This window comes from Microplitis mediator, chromosome 7 (genome assembly GCF_029852145.1).
Source record: "Microplitis mediator isolate UGA2020A chromosome 7, iyMicMedi2.1, whole genome shotgun sequence".
NCBI classification, from domain to species: Eukaryota; Metazoa; Arthropoda; class Insecta; order Hymenoptera; family Braconidae; genus Microplitis; species Microplitis mediator.
Window position 1 is genome coordinate 15,072,754 of NC_079975.1, and position 22,901 is coordinate 15,095,654.

The 22,901-nt window shown below is 30.3% G+C and overlaps 1 protein-coding gene across 2 annotated transcripts; it reads right to left on the reverse strand.

The window, feature by feature from the left end:
• Positions 1 to 1,126: 1,126 nt before the first annotated feature.
• Positions 1,127 to 18,052, reverse strand: LOC130671788 (uncharacterized). 2 transcript variants are annotated; one of them, XM_057475866.1, is made up of 7 exons: positions 17,819 to 18,052; positions 16,211 to 16,494; positions 15,345 to 15,546; positions 6,817 to 7,010; positions 5,127 to 5,346; positions 3,790 to 4,222; positions 1,127 to 2,045 (listed from the first exon to the last, which is right to left on the reverse strand). In XM_057475866.1, exons 2-7 carry the CDS (start codon positions 16,481 to 16,483, stop codon positions 1,319 to 1,321), a joined length of 2,049 nt encoding a protein of 682 aa, XP_057331849.1. In that variant the 5' UTR covers positions 16,484 to 16,494; positions 17,819 to 18,052; the 3' UTR covers positions 1,127 to 1,318. The 2 variants fall into 2 exon arrangements, with proteins under 2 accessions (XP_057331849.1, XP_057331850.1); XM_057475867.1 differs by having other exon boundaries at positions 16,211 to 16,500.
• Positions 18,053 to 22,901: the final 4,849 nt, after the last annotated feature.

Genomic DNA, 22,901 nt, shown 5'->3' on the forward strand with positions numbered 1-22,901 from the left:
ATTTATTATACCCCGTTTTTTTTTTATTTCAATGCGCTCAAATTAACATCAGAAAGGACAAAAGGAAAGAAGAAGGAGAGCGAAGAGAAGAAAAAATTTCTAAGTCCGCCTAACTGACTTCTTCCGATTTAATCAAATCCAGTGATCGGCAAAAAAAAAATTTTCTATTTCCATTATCTAATTTTTTTAAAAATTAAAAATTAACAAATAAATATTAATAATTTTTTTCAAAAATTAGTAATTAGCCAGAAAATATTACTAATTTTCCGTAAAAATAAGTAATTAGCCAGAAATTATTCCTAATTTTTCATCAAATTAAAAAATTAGCCAAAAAATATTACTAATTTTTTTCAAAAATTAGTAATTAGCCAGAACATATTACTAATTTTCCGTAAAAATAAGTAATTAGCCAGAAATTATTACTAATTTTTCATCAAATTAAAAAATTAGCCGAAAAAAATTAGTAATTAGCCGGAAAATATTACTAATTTTCCGTAAAAATAAGTAATTAGCTAGAAATTATTACTAATTTTTCATCAAATTAAAAAATTAGCCAAAAAATATTACTAATTTTTCATCAAATTAAAAAATTAGCCAGAAAATATTACTAATTTTCCGTAAAAATAAGTAATTAGCCAGAAATTATTACTAATTTTTCATCAAATTAAAAAATTAGTAGAAAAAAATTACTAATTTTTTCGAAAATAAGTAATTAGCCAAAAAATATTACTAATTTTTTTTTTAAATTAGTAATTAGCCAGAAATTATTACTAATTTTCCATAAAATTAAATAATTAGTAGGAAAAAATTACTAATTTTTTCGAAAATAAGTAATTAGTCAAAAAATATTACTAATTTATATTTCAAATTAGTAATTAGCCAGAAAATATTGCCAAATATTTTGGAAAATTAATAATTAGTAAATAATATAACCAATTTTTCGAAAAATTAATAATTTACAGAAAAATATTGCTAATTATTTCACAAAAATTATTAATTAGTCACAAAATATTACTGAGTTTCTGCACAGATTAGTAATATTTATAGAATATAATTGAAAACTAGAAATAGAATACCAATAATTTTTGTTGGAAATGAGAAATGAGTGAAAATAAAATTTCTCAGTATTTTTAATTTATTAGTAAAATATTTCAATACTTAAAACAATAAAAAAAAATATTTGAAAATTAATTTATTCCTACCATAAACAGAAACTATTATCTATTAATAACAATTACTGATTTATTTATTTGTCTTGCTTAGAATTAGTGTTTAATGTTTTATTAGATAGATAGATAAATAGAATTAATATTTAATGTTATTTTTTGTCTTGCTTAGAAATAGAAGCGTTACATTTCATTACGACTCTACGTTCGAAATTCGAATCAGTCAATCGATTAAATTTCGGCAAATTAAACATCGTCGCATAAGAAAATAGCCTTTCTACTGATGCAGACGATGGCAATGGTGTATTAAATTTAACGAAAATTTGCTTAATCACTGGGTACGAATTTAATAATGAAATGTCATTATTTTTGTCTGCAAGAAACTGTTGGTATATTAATTCCGGATCAGATGTGCCGAAATTATGAACTTTTAAAACTGTTTCCTGAGTATTTCCAGGAAACGTAGTGAATTCAAAAAAGTCATCTGCGATTTCCATTGGCTGTTCTTCGGTAACAGTTTCTTGCTGCTTGGCTGTTAAAGCTTCTTTTAGGGCTACCATGACATTGGATTGAGCATCAGAGCTTAGTGATTTCAACCAATGTAATTTAAATCTGGGATGTGTAGCCGCAGCAACTGCACATGTTCGCCCTTCATCGACAACATTAAATACATTGGCAAATCGCGTTTCCAGACCTTTCTCTATACCCAAGATCAGTTTTTGGCAATGCTGAAATTTCAATTGCTTGCAGTGGTGTAATTTATTTTTAATTGTCAATAAGGTAGGAAGTAAATAGCCGTATGGAGAATTTTCATCACCCTGCAATATGTTAATTGCCGCAGCAATTGATCGATTGCAGTGTAAATATTCTTCCATAAACCTGAAAAATTGATATTTATTAGAAAATTCGGAGTATCATTAAGGGAATTAAATAGGAAACAAGGTATATTAAAGATATATCTAATAGGTTTTTTCTTATTAGCATAATGATTAACAATTAGAAAAAAACACTAACACAAAAAATTAAAAGAACAAAAAATTTTAGAAATTTTTTTTTTATTTTAGAAAAGTCGTATCTTCGTGAAAAATAATCGTATCGGGATTTTATAAAAACATTTTAAAGCTTGTAATCTCTAGTTCAAAGATCTTCTAATTAAAATTTTTCGAAAGCTACAGTTATCTCGCTATCATGAGAAACACCACGAGACAAAAATTTTCAAAATTTTTTGTATTTTTCGAAGGGCGATGGGTCAAAAAAAATTTCTTTCAGCTAAATCATTGCATAGGTCAGTTAGCAAATTCATTCAGCTTTAATTTTCGTTTTTATAAGCCTTGTTCGACAATTTTTCGCAGAGATATCAACTTTCAAACGAAAAACAGTCCTTTCGGCTGTGATCATCGATATCATAGTTACTAATGATCGTACAGTAAAGAGGTCAGCTTTAAAAACTTTAATGAAATTCCTACAAGACCTTTTTATTATTTTTAATAGGAATAATTGTTTTTCTATCCTGTTTTTTTAATTTACAGAAAATGTTTTTTTCACCTTATGTTCACTGAATAGCTAACGCAACAATGTAAAAAAAGTCGAAAAAAAATTTTGTTTTGTTTTGATGATCATTACAGAATTAAAGGAACAAAACTTGTTTCTTAAATTGTTTTGTAAAACTTTAATCAATCGCCCCGGAAAATGTTCATATGTATCAATTCAAAAATTTACAGGGTTATTGGGGGTACATTAAGCTAAAAAAAACCTAGCAACATTAGTCTTCTCATCGATATTTCCAGAGGAGCGGTTGATTTACTGACAAACCAAAAAAAGTAATTTTTTGAACATATTTCTAATGGATGTTAAGGATATAAAAAAATTTTTTTCATACAAAATTATAAAAAGGTCTTGGTAGTGATTTCATTAAAGTTTTTAAAGCTGCTCTCCATTTTACGGGATGATCAATGGTAGCTGAGATATCGATGATCACAGCCGAAAGGACTATTTTTCGTTTGAAAGCTGATATCTCTGCGACATATTGTCGAACAAGGTTAATACAAAAAAAAAATTAAAGAATGATTTTTCTAACTGACCTATACAATGGTTTAGCTGTAAAAAATTTTTTTCGACCCGTGGTCCTTTGAAAAATTAAAAAAATTTCGAAAATTTTTGTCTCGCGGTGTTTCTCACGATTGCGAGATAACTGTAGCTTTTGAAAAATTTTATTTAGACGATCTTTGAACTAGAGATTTCAAGGTTTAAAATGCTTTTTTCAAATTCTCGATACGATTATTTTTCACAAAGATACAGCCTTCCAAATATCACAAAAAATTTAAAAATTTTTTCTCCCCTCCGGGCGAAAAGCGTCAACTTTTCTCCCGCTGTGCGAAACGAAGTTTCCGCTTTCCGCATCCGTCGAGGAGAAAAATAGTATTTACACCTTGGGCAGTAAATAAGAAAGCCTCAGATCACATGTTTGTTGACCTCGGCTTCGCCTCGGCCAACAATTACATGTGATATGAGACATTTCTTACTTTACTGCCCGAGGTGTAAAATATACTATTTAGTTCCTTTCATTTTTTGTGTTAGAGTAAATACAAAAAGTATAGTGAGTAAAGTTAAAATTTATATTCACCGAAAATTAGCTTCGCTCAGTGGATTAGAAATCCCTAATTCTTCGCTACTCGATAGAATTTTTTCTTTTAGCCCAAAAATTTGAAGAAGTGCATCATAGAACGAATTCCACCTCGTAATCACTGGTTTCTTTAAACTTTGACCCAAAACATCTTTTAATTTTTCATTTTGCTTAGGTGAGGCTAATAACTTCCATATCAGTTCGCAACGTTGAATCATTTCTGTATAGCCTGAGTTCAGAAACTTATAAGATTTGATACATTTAATCATATCCGTTGTGACAACAAGATTTAAGGTATGACTCGCACAACGGATATGTTCAGGTAAACTTTCAATTGACTCAAATTCATCACGTTTTACAAATTCTTCAATCTCGGCATAGTCGTTTTCGTTACTTTCATTATCAATTTGGTTCACGAATGGTTCTGCAGTTTCTTTGGTAAATATTAAAATAAAGATAAATTAATATTAAAAATAAAAAAAACGAAAGATATGCGAAGTTTTAACAAAATCAAATAGTCTATGAAATTTATTTAGACAGTTTTCTCTGAGTTTTCCGAGAAAAACGAGATAAATTTTGACCTTAAATCGATCAGAACACTATTTTTTTAAAAGCTTGAGATTAAAATATAAAAAACTAGGAAGTTATGCGAAATTTGAAAAAACTTTGTCTGAGATAATTGGTAGGGAATAAAATTATCAACAAATAAAATCTCACAACATTTTATGATAATAAGTCTCATAGTTTTGCCGGAAAAGTAAAAGGATCTCGAAATTCACTATAAATTTAACCAAGCTCAAAAAACTTCTCAACTGATGGATTCATCAAAAAATGATAAGAGTCTTTTTTTGTAGAGCGTTTAGTTTCCTATAAAATTATATTCGGAATTTATCCGTACAACGAGCCATTGTCGAGGTATAAAATTCCAAACTTAAAATTGTTTCCCATGTTAGTAAATTAAATTGCTAATTAGATTACTCTAAATCATCTACATAAATTTTAATTTTTAATACAAATATTTTGAAACAAAATGATGAATTATAATATTTGAAATAATTAATTTGATTATAAATAATTAATCGAATTATTTTTATTAAGTTATTCAAAATTAAATGGATAATATAATGATTTAAAAATTAATAAAATTTTTGAATTGATAAATTTGCAAGCCTGGATGTACATGAATCTTTGTACATCAGTCTATCCACTTTTTTATGGGAATTATATAAATCTACGAAGATCAACGTAGATCCCCCCCCCCCATATATCTAAATCGACACCATTAATTTTTCATGATGTTACAGTCTAAGTAAATATTGAATATTAGTTATATTTACCAGAAAAAAATGAATCCCCAATGTTTAATCCAGATTCACCAAAAGCTTTCACAAAATTAGATCCATTGTCTGTAACTGTTGCGAGTACTTTAGTTTTATCCATACCGAATGACGTATGAATATCTTCAATTAATCGAGCAACTCGATCATAGGAGTGAGTACCCGTTAACCTTCGACACGCAAGCGCATAAGATTTACGTTGTAACGTTTTAAAATCAATCTACAAATCAATATTAATTATGAAAGCATAGTTTTAAGAAAAAAAGAAGAAAAATATGTGCAATCAAGTTTGAAACTTAATAAAATTTAATGTCATTAGCAACTTTAGATTACATAAAGTACAAATTTTGCATGTCACGTGACATGTCGTACGACAACATTACTTTGTAAACAATCGAAAAATTTAAAGTATAATCTTCAATTAAAACAAAATGCGACTGTTTGAAAATATTAGGGTGTGTCATTTTAAGGCTATATTTTTTTTTACTGTTATACCAAAAAATCTGGTAGTATATAGAAAATGAAAAATTATGCCCCTGGGCTAAAGGGTTTAAATCCGATAGTGGCTTAGCTCATCAAAAAATTCGATTTCCCATTTAAATAACACGGGAAATTTTTTTTTTTAACTTTGAGTATTTTTAACTCGTGAATAAATCAATAGATCGAATTGACTAATACATGTGTTTGTAGGAAATTGAGCGCTCTACAAAAAAGGTCTCTTATCATTTTTTGATCAATCCATCTGTTCTAAAGTTATTAGAGCTCGAAGTCAAGTTATCGTAAATTTCGAGATCTTTTTACTTTTCCGGCAAAACTATCAGACTTATCATAAAATGTTCGAGGATTTTATTTGTAGACAATTTTATTTCCTACAAATTATTATCAGTTAAATTTTTTTAAATTCCGCATTGTTTGCTAGTTATTTTCATTTTAATTTCAAGCTCTTAAAAAAGTAGTGTTTTGATCGATTTCAAGAGCTCAACATTGAAATGAAAATAACTAGAAAACAATGCGGAATTTAAAAAAATTTAACTGATAATAATTTGTAGGAAATAAAATTGTCTACAAATAAAATCCTCGAACATTTTATGATAAGTCTGATAGTTTTGCCGGAAAAGTAAAAAGATCTCGAAATTTACGATAACTTGACTTCGAGCTCTAATAACTTTAGAACAGATGGATTGATCAAAAAATGATAAGAGACCTTTTTTGTAGAGCGTTCAATTTCCTACAAACACATGTATTAGTCAATTCGATCTATTGATTTATTCACGAGTTAAAAATACTCAAAGTTAAAAAAAAAAATTCCCCGTGTTATTTAAATGGGAAATCGAATTTTTTGATGAGCTAAGCCGCTATTGGACTTAAACCCTTTAGCCCAGTGACATAATTTTTTATTTTCTATATACTACCAGATTTTCTGGTATAGCAGTAAAAAAAAAAAATATAGCCTCAAAATGACACACCCTAGAAAATATATGATTATACAAGATATGAAATAGGATATTAATTCAAAAAAATTTGAGAACATAATACATCCTCAAATTATCTGTACAATGAGCCACTGCTGAGGTATAAAATTCCAAATTTAAAGAATTTTTTTTTTCAACTTAGCAATATGAGAGATACCGTACATTTAAATATTAGTAAAATTTTCGAAACAGGATAAATTTGAATCTAGATAACTTACCCAATGGACCGTCATTCCTAAAAACCGGCGAGTCTTACTCGACCATGTATCAGCCGTTGTACATACATACTGAGTATTAATTATCATTTCGTTCAATTTATTAATATTTTCATTATAAGTATCATGAATACGGCGTTCTATTGTCCTGGCAGATAAATGAGTAAGTGGTTGACCACCTTTCTTGATACAGAAATCTATAAATAATTTGAATTTACTGGTTTTAAATATAAATACCTCGTGTTACGCATGCTCTGCGAGAATATTATCGCGAAATACATAAATTGAAAAGACATGGAATCAAATAGAAGTTTTCTTTTATTTATCTATGTATTTTTTATAGAAAAAGACATAATTGTACGCCTAATAAAATTTAAACTGAATTTAATACATCATTAACATAAAAATAAATTTTTTCGTAAAACTTTGAAGGCTCCTTATAAAGTTATAACTATTCAATTTTTGGTCTCATTACCCTATGTACCAAAAATACTTTAAAAAACAAAATTTCGTTGTTTCAAATATTTTTTGTCTGTTAAATAATGCAAAATATAAAACTAATTTGAAAATATCTCAATAATTTGTAAATAATTGATCAATTTTTTTGGACAATCGATAATATTTATATAACAATTACTGTGAAAATAAAATTTTTTAATTCGGCAATACTTCGATTGAATTTTTTTCTCATAATTAATTTGACAACATCGAAATATTTTAAATCTATATATATTGGGGTTTCCTAAAATAAAAAAACAAATAATTTTTTTTTAAAGTCATGTAGGCTCAAAAGTTACTTTATATTATAAATAAAATCCTCACCATATTTCATCCAGATATGTTTAAAATTTAGCTATGACAGAGGGGTTTTCTTTCCTATTTAAAATACATGTGAAATTTTGTCATTTAGTTATTCGTTATTAAGGCTATGACAAAACTATCTTTTTAAATTCCACTCAGTATATTTTTGGAGGAAATTAATTCTCTACAAAAAAATATGGAAGCATTGTGTACGTTAAACAAATATAGAAAAAGTTGTGGGTTAATAAATTTGATTTTATTATTTTTTATTATAATTCAATGAAATTTTGATAAGCTCTTTTTGTAGAAAATTTAATTCCCTACAAAATGTATTTGATATCATAAATACGTCAAATTTTTGAGAAAAAAGTTACAGAGCTTTAAATGTTAACGAAAGGTGAACTTTATGTTTCACCGACATTAAAATCCCTGTAACTCTTTTTTTTATAAATTTGACGTACGTGTGATATCAGATACTTATTTGTAGGGAATTAAATTTCCTACGAGAAAGTGCTCGTCAAAATTTGATAAAAAAAATTTGGATAGAATAAAAATAAAAAATAAGAAAATAAAATTTATTACTCAAGAAACTAAATTTTCGTTGATCTTTAAAGCTCCGTAACTTTTTCCCTATTCGTTTGACGTATATAATTCATTTTTACTTTTTTTGAAGAAAATTCAATTTCCTACGAAAATATACTGAGTGGAATTTAGAAAAAAATTTTTTCCATAGTCTTAATAAGGAAAAACTGAAATGAAAAATTTTCACGTGTATTTTAAACGAAAAAGGAACCCTGATTAAACAAAAGTATTTGAAAGGATTAAAAAAATTTATATCCTTATGAATGCTATCGAATCCTGAAAATATGATTCAGAAGGATTTAACATGATTCAAATTTTTTAATTCTGTTAAATACTATTTAATCCTGAAAACATGATTTAATAGGATTTGAAATGATTTAAACTGTCAAATACTTTTAAATACTTTTTAATCCTAAAAATATGATTCAGGATTAAAAAGTATTCAATAGCATTAAAAATTTCAAATACTGATTAAATTCGTTTATATCCTAAAAAGATAACGAAATGAAAACATTATTTCAGGATTAAAAAGTAATCGGTAGCATTAGAAATTTTAAATTCTAGTTGAATCCTTTCATATCCTAAAAAGATAACGAAATAAAAACATTATTTCAGGATTAAAAAGTATTCGGTAGCATTAGAAATTTCAAATGCTAGTTGAATCCTTTTATATCCTAAAAAGATATTAAAATGAAAACTTTATTTCAGGATCAAAAAGTATTTAATAGCATTAGAAATTTTAAATGCTAGTTGAATCCTTTTATATCCTAAAAAGATAACGAAATAAAAACATTATTTCAGGATTAAAAAGTATTCGGTAGCATTAGAAATTTCAGATGCTAGTTGAATCCTTTTATATCCTAAAAAGATATTAAAATAAAAACTTTATTTCAGGATCAAAAAGTATTTAATAGCATTAGAAATTTTAAATGCTAGTTGAATCCTTTTATATCTGTGATATCCTACAGGAATAAATAGGATAAGGTTCTTATTTCTAGAGGTGATGAGTAGTTGGTCAGGTTTAAAGATATTGTAAGTTTATTAAACAATGTATTACAAGACAAATGGCACGTCTTTTGTCAAATGCTCGTACAGAACTAAATTTTCACACTCAGGTCAACTGACCCTCGACACTCATCCCTTTTCCCACTCCTCGTACTTGCCTCCCTCAAGAATCATACCTAAAATACCTCGCATCTACTCTTGCTCTGTTTCTCTCACTCTCATTCTTTCTCTCTTGCACTCCCACACTCCAGACATAGAATCTTACAACTAGACTTAATACTAACCGATGACCTTCGCTTTGCGCGTACACTCTTTTTATTTTCGATATTACACTCGGCCATCCCTGCATGCACATCTGCCCTCAGATGTCATTTTCTACCTCGCTGCTGCTTGAATCTTCGTCCCCGTCGTTGTCAACCCAGAGCTTCATAAAGTCAGCAGTCGTTGATGTTTGGTTTGGGCCCTCATGCTCCCCAACCTTTTGAACCGTATAGCGGTCATTCCGCAACGCTCGCACTACACGATACGGACCCAAAAATTTACCTTTCAGCTTCAAACCCGCTCCAAACTGTGTCCTTTTTATGGCCACTAAGTCACCGCTCTCATACTGCCTAGCATCCTTTCTTCCTTTGTTGTAGTTTCTTCTGTTTCTTTCTTGTGCATCGGTGATCGCCTTTGCTGCCTCCTCACGTAAAACACACCGGTTTTCTTCAAATTGCGTCGTCCACTCTGCTTCAATTAACTCCCTGATCTGCGCATCCTCCTTGAGCCGCATATCTACTCCAATAAGCAACTGAAATGGCGTCTTCCCAGTGCTTCGGTTGACCGTAGAGTTCAAAAACTTTTGCACCTTTTCTACATGTTTATACCAATCATCTGGATTTGGCGCCGTCAACTTTGTTAACAATGGGATGAGAGTTCGGTTAACTCTCTCTACCTGCCCGTTCCCCCTAGGAACTCCTGTTGTGATTAGGGAATGCCGAATACTCTCCTCGGTGCAATAGTCCTTGAACGCATTGGACGTGAACGCCGTTCCTCGGTCAGAGATTATTCGTTTTGGATTCCCAAACACGGTGGCTTGCTTCGTCAATCTGTCTAATACCTCTGCTGCATCAGTAGATCTAGTAGGATAAAGCCACGTAAATTTTGTAAACGCATCCACAACTACAAATATGTGCGCGTATTTTTTCTTTGTAGCCGTCATTGGGCCCACATGGTCAATATGGTACGTATCCAACGGCGTGTCTCCTTTGTCTAACGGATTTAAATGCCCTTCTTGTTTACCCAACTTTCGCTCAGCTAAAATGCAGTCTAAACAATTTGCTATTACGTGCTCGACCTTTTCTCGCAGTCCCCTAAACCAGAAGTCTTGCTTGACAATTGCTTCGGTTTTTGTGACCCCAAAGTGGCCACGTTCGTGTGCCTGCCTGACTACCTGAGTCTGCATGGCCTTAGGTACTACAATCAACAAATCGTCTTTGCAGATTTTGTACAGAATATTATTCCTAATTACATACCCACTGGCCTGGCTGCACGTTACGGCCTCTATAAGTTTACGGACTTCATTGTCCTTGTTTTGTGTGCTTCTTAAACGTGCAATCAGCCCATCTTCACTCTCAGTTATATACATGATACTCGGCAATGGATTTCGGCTTAAAGCATCAACATGCTGCATATTTTTACCTGGCCGATGATGTACCTGATACTTAAAATCACCCAACAACAATGCCCATCGGGCCACACGCAAACACAAATCTTTCTTTCTCATCGTCATCGCAAACGCTTGACAATCAGTTACAATAGTAAATGGTATAGGCAACAAATACACTCTAAACTTAACTAATGCTTTTACAATAGCTAGCACTTCTAACTCATAACTTGTATACTTAGACTCCGCAGGAGTTGTTTTTCCACTGGCAAAATAAACCGGATGAAACCTCCCGTCATCTGGGTCTAATTGCATCAATATTGCCCCGTACCCTTCCATAGACGCATCTGTGTGCAACTCAGTTTTAGCCCCTATTCTGTATAATTTTAACACAGGACCATTGGTAAGTACTGTCTTCAAGGCCTCGTACGCTTCGGTTTCTTTGTCCCCAAAATAAAACTTTACATCTTTTTTCAACAAATCTGTTAACGGCTTAGCAATCTTCGCGTAACCCCTAATAAATTTTCTAAAATACCCCGTGAGACCCAAAAAACTTTGAACCTTTTTAACAGATGTTGGTTTGGGAAAATTAGCCACGGCCTTAGTTTTATGAGTAGACGGTTTTATGGTGTTTTCCGAAACAACGTATCCCAAATACTCGATTTCTGTCAATAGGAAACGACATTTTTCCCAGTTTATTACCAACCCATGTTGTTCGGCTATCTTTATTATCATAAGTAAACGTTCCCATGCCTCTTTCAAATTTCTCGCAAGAATAACAATATCATCCATATAAACTATAACAATACCCTTATCTATAAGCTCTTTAAAAATCATAGTAATATATTTTTGAAATATAATGGGAGAAATTTTTAAACCAAATGGTAACTTTAAAAATTCATACTGTCCCGTTGGCGTGACGAAGGACGTATATTTACAACTGTCCTCGTGCATTCTCACATGAAAAAACCCATTCTTTAAATCTAGCGTTGTAAAATACTTGAACCCTTGTAACGCGTCTAAAATATCGTCAATCAACGGCAATGGAAAATGCGGACACTCAATAAGCTCATTTAATTCGCGAAAATCGACACAAACTCTAATAGAGCCATTCTTTTTTCTTACTACGACTATCGGACTCGCGTACTCAGAATTTGACGGTCTTATTACGCCTTCATTAATCCACGTCTTCATTAAATCATCTACTTCTTTCTTTTCACACGGAGCCAGTCTTCGCGGCCGTCTAACTACTGGCTTCTCACTTCTTAAAACAATTTTAGCTGTCAAACCAACATCTCGCGTCTTTTCCGGCTTATACCCGTTAATAATATCCCGTACTGCTTTTCGATAATGCTCATCTTCGATATGAGTCAAGTCTACCTCCTTGGTCTTATCTACAACATTTATATTAAAAATCTCGAGTGCATCTACGTTAATCTCAGCTTCGTCTAACTTCAAAAAAGTAACTTCGCCCCGTTTGACTCTAACCTCTACCTGGTCCAAGAAGTCAGTACCCAGCAACAGACCGTGATTTGTCAAAACTTTATTAGATACTACATGCAAAGTTACGGGCAATTTATGCCCATCAATATTAATTACCTTAGAAAAATCACCCCAAGTTTCATTGCCAGTGGATCCAACGCCTGCAAACTCAATTTTGCGGTTACCTAATGGTGGTGACCCCAATCTTGCATACTCATCTGATCTTATAAACGTTAAATCACTCCCCGTATCCACTAACGCTACAAACTTAGAGTCATCTATTGACACTTCCTTAGTGTACTTCTTCATGTCTGGTCTTGATATCACGTATGATTCTTTTTTCTTGCTTGGGCACCGCGCCGCGATGTGCCCAAATTCATTGCAATTGAAACACTTCGCACCTTTTTCCTTATCAGGACACCCCGCACTTACGTGATCTTCACCACCACAATTGAAACACTTCGGTTTGTCACTTTTCTCACCAGCTATTCGCCTCTTCGGATGACCTTTCACCTCCGGCTTTTTCGTCTTGTCATCCTTTTTCTCGATAAGCTTTGGCTTCGCCTTCATATCTCTTTTCATCGCTTCGTACTGCTTGAAACGCTCTTTTAATTCCTGCATCGTTTTGGCACCATACAGTGCACTTTTGTTCGCTACTTCGTCGGGGATACCTTGAATGATATATTCAATTAATGATCGTGTATCCACTGTTCCTTGCCCCGCAATTTCACGCATAGCGTACATGTACTGTTGCAAGGTCTCATCAGCTTTTTTCCTCCTTTGCGCCAGCTCTCGGTGAATCTGCTGGTCGGTCACCTCGTCCTCGAACTCGTCCTTCAGGGCTTTTTTGAGCTTCGCCCACGTCTTCGCACACCTTTCTTGCCGCACAAAAGCCAACGCTGAACCCGTCAGCATCTTCTTCCCGAATGCGACTTTATGCACGTCAGTCCACCCACATACTTCTGCCATTTCTTCGAAATCTTCAATCCAACGGGAAACATTTAATAAATCATCCCCACTGAACTTCTCCAATGAGTTCTCCACGTCTTTTAAGAGCAATAGCGTACGATTGGGTCTGTTTGGTCGTCGGATTACTGGGGTTGCACGGTCTCCTTGAGCTCCAACTTCGTCGTTGTCTCGAGGGTTCACCTCCTGGCCAGCCCTGGCGTCTTCCAGGATGCCTTGGGGTTCCTCCTCTTCTTCTTCTTCGTCTTCATCTTCGTTGTCGTCGCCGTCGTCTTCTTCGTCGTCCCGTGCACCGTGCTCCCGCTCTAATCTCAACGCGGCCATCAACCGCTGCAGAAGTTCCCGCTTTCGACCTGATAACCTGAGGCGTCTTCCTCTGAGCTCAGCTTTGAGCTCTGGTATGGTCATCTGGGCCACTTCCTCATCAGTTAAACCTACCCCTCCGTTGGCTACCCCGTTGTCTGCCATATTACCCCGGTTACACTGTCAAAACTTTCAACTTTAACACTCAAACTGTCACTGCACTCTAGATCCCGGCTGAGCCCCCAAAAATGTGATATCCTACAGGAATAAATAGGATAAGGTTCTTATTTCTAGAGGTGATGAGTAGTTGGTCAGGTTTAAAGATATTGTAAGTTTATTAAACAATGTATTACAAGACAAATGGCACGTCTTTTGTCAAATGCTCGTACAGAACTAAATTTTCACACTCAGGTCAACTGACCCTCGACACTCATCCCTTTTCCCACTCCTCGTACTTGCCTCCCTCAAGAATCATACCTAAAATACCTCGCATCTACTCTTGCTCTGTTTCTCTCACTCTCATTCTTTCTCTCTTGCACTCCCACACTCCAGACATAGAATCTTACAACTAGACTTAATACTAACCGATGACCTTCGCTTTGCGCGTACACTCTTTTTATTTTCGATATTACATATCCTAAAAAGATAACGAAATAAAAATATTATTTCAGGATTAAAAAGTATTCGATAGCATTAAAAATTTTAAATACTGGTTGAATCCTTTTATATCCTAAAAAGATAACGAAATAAAAATATTATTTCAGGATTAAAAAGTATTTAATAGCATTAGAAATTTTAAATGCTAGTTGAATCCTTTTATATCCTAAATAGATAACGAAATAAAAATATTATTTCAGGATTAAAAAGTATTTAATAGCATTAGAAATTTTAAATGCTAGTTGAATCCTTTTATATCCTAAAAAGATAACGAAATAAAAATATTATTTCAGGATTAAAAAGTATTCGATAGCATTAAAAATTTTAAATACTGGTTGAATCCTTTTATATCCTAAAAAGATAACGAAATAAAAATATTATTTCAGGATTAAAAAGTATTTAATAGCATTAGAAATTTTAAATGCTAGTTGAATCCTTTCAAATCCTTCTACTCCTTTCGATTATTTTAGTATTAAAAAGTATTTAATATGATTAATCGTGAATTTTGAAAAAGGATTTACAGTATTTAGAAGGATTTGAAATTATTAAAATTTTAATCCTTTTTAATCCTGTCAAATACATTTTTCTAATCAGGGAACCCCTCTTTGTCATAGCTCAATTTTAAAGATATCTGGCTGAAATTTGGTGAGGATTTTTTTTTATAATATAAATTAACTTTTGAGCCCATAAAAATACGTTAACAGGGTTTCGCACTTTTCTCTCTATTACACTCAGTAATTGGAAACTTTGGCCGAATTTTTCTCTTAAACAAACCAATATTATGAAACAATTAAAGCGCAGTTCGCTAGATTAGACAGTAATGCATCAAAGTGCGGTCTGTGTTTTGTATTTAGAGATTTTGTTTTCGAAAAAAACCCAGCCGAAAATTTCTGATAACTCCTGTTAAAAGAGATATATTTGTATTTTTTTTTTTTGGAACAGCCTAATATATATAATTATATTTTTTCTCGAGAAAAAAGTTGAATACATATATATATGTATATAACTTTTTCCCGAGAAAAATAACTATTATGTATTTAATTAAACTTAAAAGAAAATCAATCAAAATAATTTTGTTTATTATAACCATCGAATATTCGTTTAAATGCTGGGTGCTCAACTATATTCATAGGAGACATGGTTTCCAAAATAAAATTGACGATATTGCTTTCAAACGTTGATTGCGAAAAGTTACAATATGTTTTCAGCTCCGCTTTTTGTTCATTTAGTTTTTTTTTTTTACAAGCCACATACTCCACATATTCTCCATGTTTAGCCGCGTGAACTTTCTATAATTATGTTTTTAATTAATATATGTGTTCTAAATAGTATTAATCTTCGATTCACTTATCAAACAAAATTGATCTCTCAACCGAAGTAAAAGGTAGATTAAATAAAGAAAAATATATTTATTGCAAATTTTTTTTTTTTTAATTAACCAAATTTAAAACAGCCATAGTTTCGATGTTTGACTAAATTTTCGATAAAATTTTCTGAGCCATAGAAAATGTTATTGGTAGGCGATTTTCACTTAAAAAAACATGATTTTTTCTCGTATGCTTTGTGAATTATGAATAAATAACTTCTAATCGACAAATTTATTATTTTAAGTCTTAAATCTAATCAAAAATGGTTAAAATACAATTGATCTGAAGAAATCAACATGTAAATGTAAATTGAATAACTAAAAAGCATTTTAAAATTTTGAAATTCAGACCAGCGATGATTTTTTAGAAATGAAGTTATCTACAAAAAAGGTCATACGACATTTTGTGATAAAACTGATATTCTCGTCGAAAAATTAAATGATATTGCGATTGACCATGAATAAACTTGCACGTGAAATAACTTTTGAAATAGTGAATTTATAGAAAAATCGTAAGACACTTATTGGTTAGAGCTTTCAACTGATATGAAAAGAAAAATTATTAATTTTGAGCGTATATATTTTACCTTAATGTGCGTATTATAATTAGACGGAGTTTGTAGGGATCCACTTATTGTATGGAGTTTATTACTTTCAGTTTGACATAATTGACAAATCCCTACAATAATGCCGTTTAAAGATGATTTATCTAGATCAGGCACGTAATATGTGCCATCTAGATAAGGGCGCTTCCTACAATGTTTTGCCAATTCTTTCTTTGCTCCTTCTATGTTTGTAACAACACCAAGAACAATCGGTGCTTCCGGCTGGCTTGAAGATATGGAGTCATCTTCAGACATATTTAAGTTTTCTGCTCCTCGAAAGACATGAAATGATAAACAATTATTTACAGGATGGCCACAAACCGAAAAAACCGGGAATATCGGGAATTATCAGGGAATTTAATGCAACCGGGAAATTTCATGGAGATATCTGGGAATTTCGAAAAGTATCCAAGAATCAAATTGTGACAATTCAAAACTTAAAAAATTTTCAATTATACACTAGTTATAAAAATTGAGGGATATTGAAAAATTTCAAATTTTAAAGTGATTTTTAACGGTTGTTATTCGAAAGAAAATGGTCATACGACAAAAACAAAAAAAGCAAATTGTAGCTTCAAGTGTCTAGTTTTCTAATCTGGTCTTTAAATGTTTTATTATGAGCGGCTCCGGAGTAATTATAAGAAAACTATCGAAAAAGAAATTTACCAAATTTTTGCTCGTCTTAAAAACGGTCTTCGAGCTTCAATAAATTTTTTCAATAATTATGATTGATTTCTGATTGCTCCGAAACCGTGCATAATAAAAAAATTTTAAGACCCAGATCAGAAACCTAGACACTTGAAGCTACAGTTGAATTATTTGATTTTATTGTAAGACTATTTTTCTTCGAGTAACAAACTATTGAAAATTACTAAAAAATTTGAAATTATTGTAATATCCCTTAATTTTTGTAACCAGTGTATTTTGAAATTATTTAAATCATAAAATTTCTTATTAAATATTTTAACTTACACATTTTTAACATTGAATAAACAAAAGTAGACAATATAAATTAATTTTATTGCCATTTTTCATGGTTTCTCGCATGATTTAATTATCGAATTTCATTATTAAAAATGAAAATATAATAAAAACTTTGAATATCGATGCGAATAAAGTTTCTAAATAAGGGAAAAATTTGAATAATTTTACTGGAAAACCGGGAAATATCAGGGAATTTTGAAATCATTTCTTTGTGGCCACCCTGATTTAAATCTTTGAATCATTTTGAATCATAGAATAATGTAAGGTTTTCTTAATACAATTTCGAATAAATTTTTTGATGATTCACAATTATTTGGAACGAAGAATTTTTAAATTAATTTAAAAAATTTGAAAACATAATTCACTAATTTGATATCATTAGAAATTATATAAATTTTTTCAAATCGATTTATATCATCTCTTTTAATCATGGTAAACAAGCCTTAAATATTATTTGTATTAAAAAAATTCAATAAAACACATTCTAAGAATGAAAAAAAATCGTGGTTGATCTATATTAAGATATTTTAAGAGAAATAAATCTAAATAATACTACTGTAACAAGAAAACTTCGTTATATATACGTAATAGATTAAATAAACTTACCTGTGTGGTGCTTGATCAAAAATTATATTAAACAGAGTACAAATAATGCAAATATATGTGAATCACAGGCAACACATTTAATTGAAATCGCGATTATGAAAATATTATATAATCAACAATAATGGATGAGATTTATAAACAAATACTTGAGATAAATATAATATAAATCGTAATAGATGTAAACTATTCAACGACCAAGAATGAACTACTACCTTGTAGAGCTTACGATACAGACGCTTAATGCTCACGTGATGAGCGCGTGAAAATTAATAAAGACTGCAGAACTGCATACACGTGATACACCGAGTATATGTAGCTGATAAACGGTATCAAGCTATAGCTTAAATAGCTGAGAGTTAAGTTGACCTTGAAATATTAACGTATTAGATGAAATCACGTAGTATTAGCGCCACCGATAACCAACGAATGAACTACAGAAAATATGTGAAGAAACAGAGAAAACGTGTAATTCACAATAATAAATTCTATTTTCGAGTTGTGACAAAAAATCCAAACAACAAAAAAAATATTTATCAAAAAAAAATAATATATTTGAACACAACATAAACTCGATTAAGAAATAAAAAATGAATCGAATAGAAAAGCTGAAATTTTGGGAAACAGGAAAATAAGTTAAAAATTTAAATTATTCAAATCTGTCAATTAATTTTTTTAATTAATTTAAATAAGAAATAGCAATAGAATATAAAATTTACAATCAGAAATTACTGATGTAATTTTACTCTAAACACACTCAATCTTGAGAAAAAAAATAATTTAAGTAGAGAATATGAAGTTTTGGGAAACGAAACAGAAAGTTTAAAAATTTATTTTTTTCAAATCTGTCAATTGATTTTTTTAATTAATTTAAATAAGAAATAGCAATAGAATATAAAATTTACAATCAGAAATTACTGATGTAATTTTACTCTAAACACACTCAATCTTGAGAAAAAAAATAATTTAAGTAGAGAATATGAAGTTTTGGGAAACGAAACAGAAAGTTTAAAAATTTATTTTTTTCAAATCTGTCAATTGATTTTTTTAATTAATTTAAATAAGAAATAGCAATAGAATATAAAATTTACAATCAGAAATTACTGATGTAATTTTACTCTAAACACACTCAATCTTGAGAAAAAAATAATTTAAGTAGAGAATATGAAGTTTGGGAAAACGAAACAGAAAGTTTAAAAATTTATTTTTTTCAAATCTGTCAATTAATTTTTTTAATTAATTTAAATAAGAAATAGCAATATAATATATAAAATTTACAATCAGAAATTACTGATGTACTTTTACTCTAAACACACTCAATCTTGAGAAAATAATTTGAGTAGAGAATATGAAGTTTTGGGAAGAGAAAAAATGATTGTTAATTTTCAGTAAATAATTTCTTTTTCAAAAAATTAGATATATTTTTCACTTATTATTAATTTCCCAAAAAAGTTTGCAATATTTTCTGTCTAATTACTAATTTAAAATAAAAATTACTAAAATTTTTTGGCTAAATATTAATTTTTGAGTAAAATTAGTAATATTTCCAGTTTAATTATTAATTTATGAAAAAATTAGTAATTTTTTTTCTAATTATTTTAATTTTATGAAAAATTAGTATTTATTTCTGGCTAATTACTTATTTTTATGAAAAATTAGTAAATTTTTCTGGCTAATTACTAATTTTTGAATAAAATTAGCAATATTTTTTTGCTAATTACTCATTTTCGAAAAAATTAGTAATTTTTTTCTAATTATTTTAATTTTATGAAAAATTAGTATTTATTTCTGGCTAATTACTTATTTTTATGAAAAATTAGTAAATTTTTCTGGCTAATTACTAATTTTTGAATAAAATTAGCAATATTTTTTTGCTAATTACTTATTTTTGAAAAAATTAGTAATATTTTTTTTCAAATTTTTTATTTTTATGAAAAATTAGTAATAATTTTTGGCTAATTACTAATTTTTGAATAAAATTGGCAATATTTTTTTGCTAATTACTTATTTTCGAAAAAATTAGTAATATTTTTTTTTGAATTTTTTAATTTTATGAAAAATTAGTAATAATTTTTGGCTAATTACTTATTTTTGAATAAAATTAGCAATATTTTTTTGCTAATTTCTAATTTTTTGAAAAAATTAGTAATATTATCGATATCGTTAACAAAAATATCGATACTGCCGATCACTGATCAAATCATATCCGCTAATTCGACTTCCTAATTTGATTGACAAAAAAAGTACCATCGCTTCATCCACATCAAACCTTATTTCATTCGAGTATTATCCACACGAACAACAAAAGGAAAATATCATCGATTCCCAGACCAGACTGCTGGTTCAACAATATTTACTACACATTTACTCTATACTATACGCTAATTTCCTTACGCAAGTGTTTCTATGCAATATTCCTAGTTACGGTGTAATTTTCAGGTAAGTATCTTTATTGTACTCCATTAAATTTCAAATATTTCTTGCGAAACCGATTTACCAGATTAATAATTCTCGATACGTGCTTTTAATTTTTAAGGATTACTCGGAAAATTCGGGTAAAACTTTCCTATCTTTAATTTTCTAAAATATGATTGTCCAATTTTACAAGATAAGGTCTTTGCTTTATCAACCGAATTTTAAATTTAACTGTTTGTACTACCTACAACCCTACAATTTTGACTCAAAATTTCAACAGCAGTTCCTCTTATTTAAAAAAACTAATAAAAAAAATTTCCAACAAAAATTAATTTTTTTTTCATCTTCCAAAAAGCTTTATTTTAGAATTAAAATTGTATTTTTAAACTAAGTAGGCGGTTTTTTAAGAATGCATCGACAACTCTGACTGAAAAAAATTGCGACAAATATATTTCTTAATTGCTTCATAGACCATGAATTTTCCAGAAAATATTCCTAACAATGATTTTCTTATTCTTCAAAGCAGCGCTTTTCTCCTTTGAACCTCATCATAATTTAAGAAAACATTTAATATCTTTAAAAGTGTAAGGTAATGAAAAAAAATTCCTCTTAAAATCGTACATGTTCTGCCGTCTATTTTATGCAATTTGTTAATTAGTACTGGGCTCCGGCCATTGTTACGGCTTATTATTTTCTTTGAATTCTAGCCACAATTTACATGTATGTGTAATTACTACTTAAGAAAATTTATAATGTATATATAAAAAAAATAAAAAGTGTGAGGAATAATAATAAAAATTAGTTCTAAGTAATTTTGCGAGTTGTACTAAATATTATTTCATTTTATTTGATTTCAGAAATTTGACAACCAATTTCCCTCTTTCTTTTTCATCGATAACATTGTTAGTAAAATTAAAATTTTATTACACCAGAACTAAGAAATAGTTGTATATAATTTGCTCGAATTACTATTTTTGGTTTGGAGAGAAAAAAAAATTCGTACGGGCTTCCACTTTCAATCTTTTTAGACTAATTTCTATGTTCTTTACTTAAAAACAATTATTCAGAGAGAGAAAAATTCATCTAACTTCCGTCTGGATTCCTTATGCAATTTTTCCATAATAATAAAATACGATCTTTAATGTTAGAATATTATTTCTAAAATTTTATGAGCTTCTTGTGTAAACTTTACTTGATTTTTTCGAAGAAGAGAAAACAATTTATCTGCATATTAATTTCTCTCTTCCGATACTTTATTTTGCACGTGTGCGTCTTGACGATCGGTCTGTCGTTATCAGCCTCTTGAGCTGATGCTTCGGTTTTCGCGATATCTTTGCCTGCTCTCTATGTCTCTTACAATTGCAATCATTCATTCTACCAAGTTAATTTTTTTTTTTTTTATTCGCTGTTGCGAGCAAAACACAAAAATTTTTAACATGAATCAACCCCCACTCTTGAACAATGTTGCGAGCGATTCGCCCTTGTTGACGTAAGTTACACATTTATTTTCCTAGTATTTCCTAACTTAGTGATTTATCTTATTATTTCATATATTCTCCAGATCATCCTCCGTATTTTCATATATCTCCTGTTATGTCCGCCGCTTAATTTTTAATTATTTATCCGGGATTTCTCCCTTTGGTAGCGATAGTAATTTTTGGACAAGCGGGTTGGAGGGTGCGGACAACACCAAAGAATACGAGGAAGAAATTATCTTCCTATAATTTATTATTTATAGTGGATCTTTTCGAAAATTAAGAACCCAAACGTCTTCAAAGAGACTGGTGCTCTTGTTTAAGCCAAAAGTATTTTATGATGATAGAAAAATAGTTCTTTCACCTACCTTTCGATGTCAATTCTTCTAGTGCGGCAGCTATTATCCCTCCAGGACTAAACAGCTCACTCGACGTTCCTGTAGGGTTGGTAGAATGGGTGCGGCTGGGTTGGTAGGATGATATCTTATGTACTACTTTCGAATGAAACCGCAAGGTTGGAGTGATGAACTTGATCTTTTATTAATTATTTCAAATTACAACGTTTTTACTGAACGTCACTTGTTCACTCTAGTTTTTCACAATTTTATACTTAATTTATTTTATAGGATTATTTATCCTTAACTGATATTTTAATAAGATTTTGATTTATATTTAATGCGTCCTTTTACACACCCAAAAAGTGGTTTTATGCGCAAATTAACACGGCACGAGATGGAATCGCAAATTCACGTGATTTGCGTCACTGGTTCGATCGTACCGGATGGTTTTTATAAATCCGACAAATATTGTACTAGACGAACGATTACTACAGTTACGTCAGATCGAATTTTAGATCAATATTTGAGGCTTTTTAATATAAAATTTCAATCCCTTACTGACTTTTCGACGCCTAGGGCGGATTCCTGCAGTAAGGTTAATAGAATTTAGCAATCTTTGACTATTTCTTATTGACTTTTCGACGCAGATGCGGATTCCTGCAATAAGAATTAGCCTAGATTATTTAAGAAGTGCCCTATTGACTTTTCAACGCAGATGCGGATTCCTGCAATAGGGTTCAAGTTAAAAATTATTAAAAATCCTCTTATTGACTTTTCAACGCCTAGGGCGGATTCCTGCAATAAGAGTACACGAAATTTCGACGTTCGAATATTCGCGGACCGTAAGTTTTATGAACC

Excerpts from the sequence above, each read along its gene's own strand:
- LOC130671788 (XM_057475866.1), bottom strand. The coding sequence starts at position 16,483 with ATGTCTGAAGATGACTCCATATCTTCAAGCCAGCCGGAAGCACCGATT. Across the intron at positions 4,223-5,126 it reads TGGGGATTCATTTTTTTCTG|AAACTGCAGAACCATTCGTG; the intron begins GTAAATATAACT and ends TATTTACCAAAG. Across the intron at positions 2,046-3,789 it reads CTGAGCGAAGCTAATTTTCG|GTTTATGGAAGAATATTTAC; the intron begins GTGAATATAAAT and ends TCAATTTTTCAG.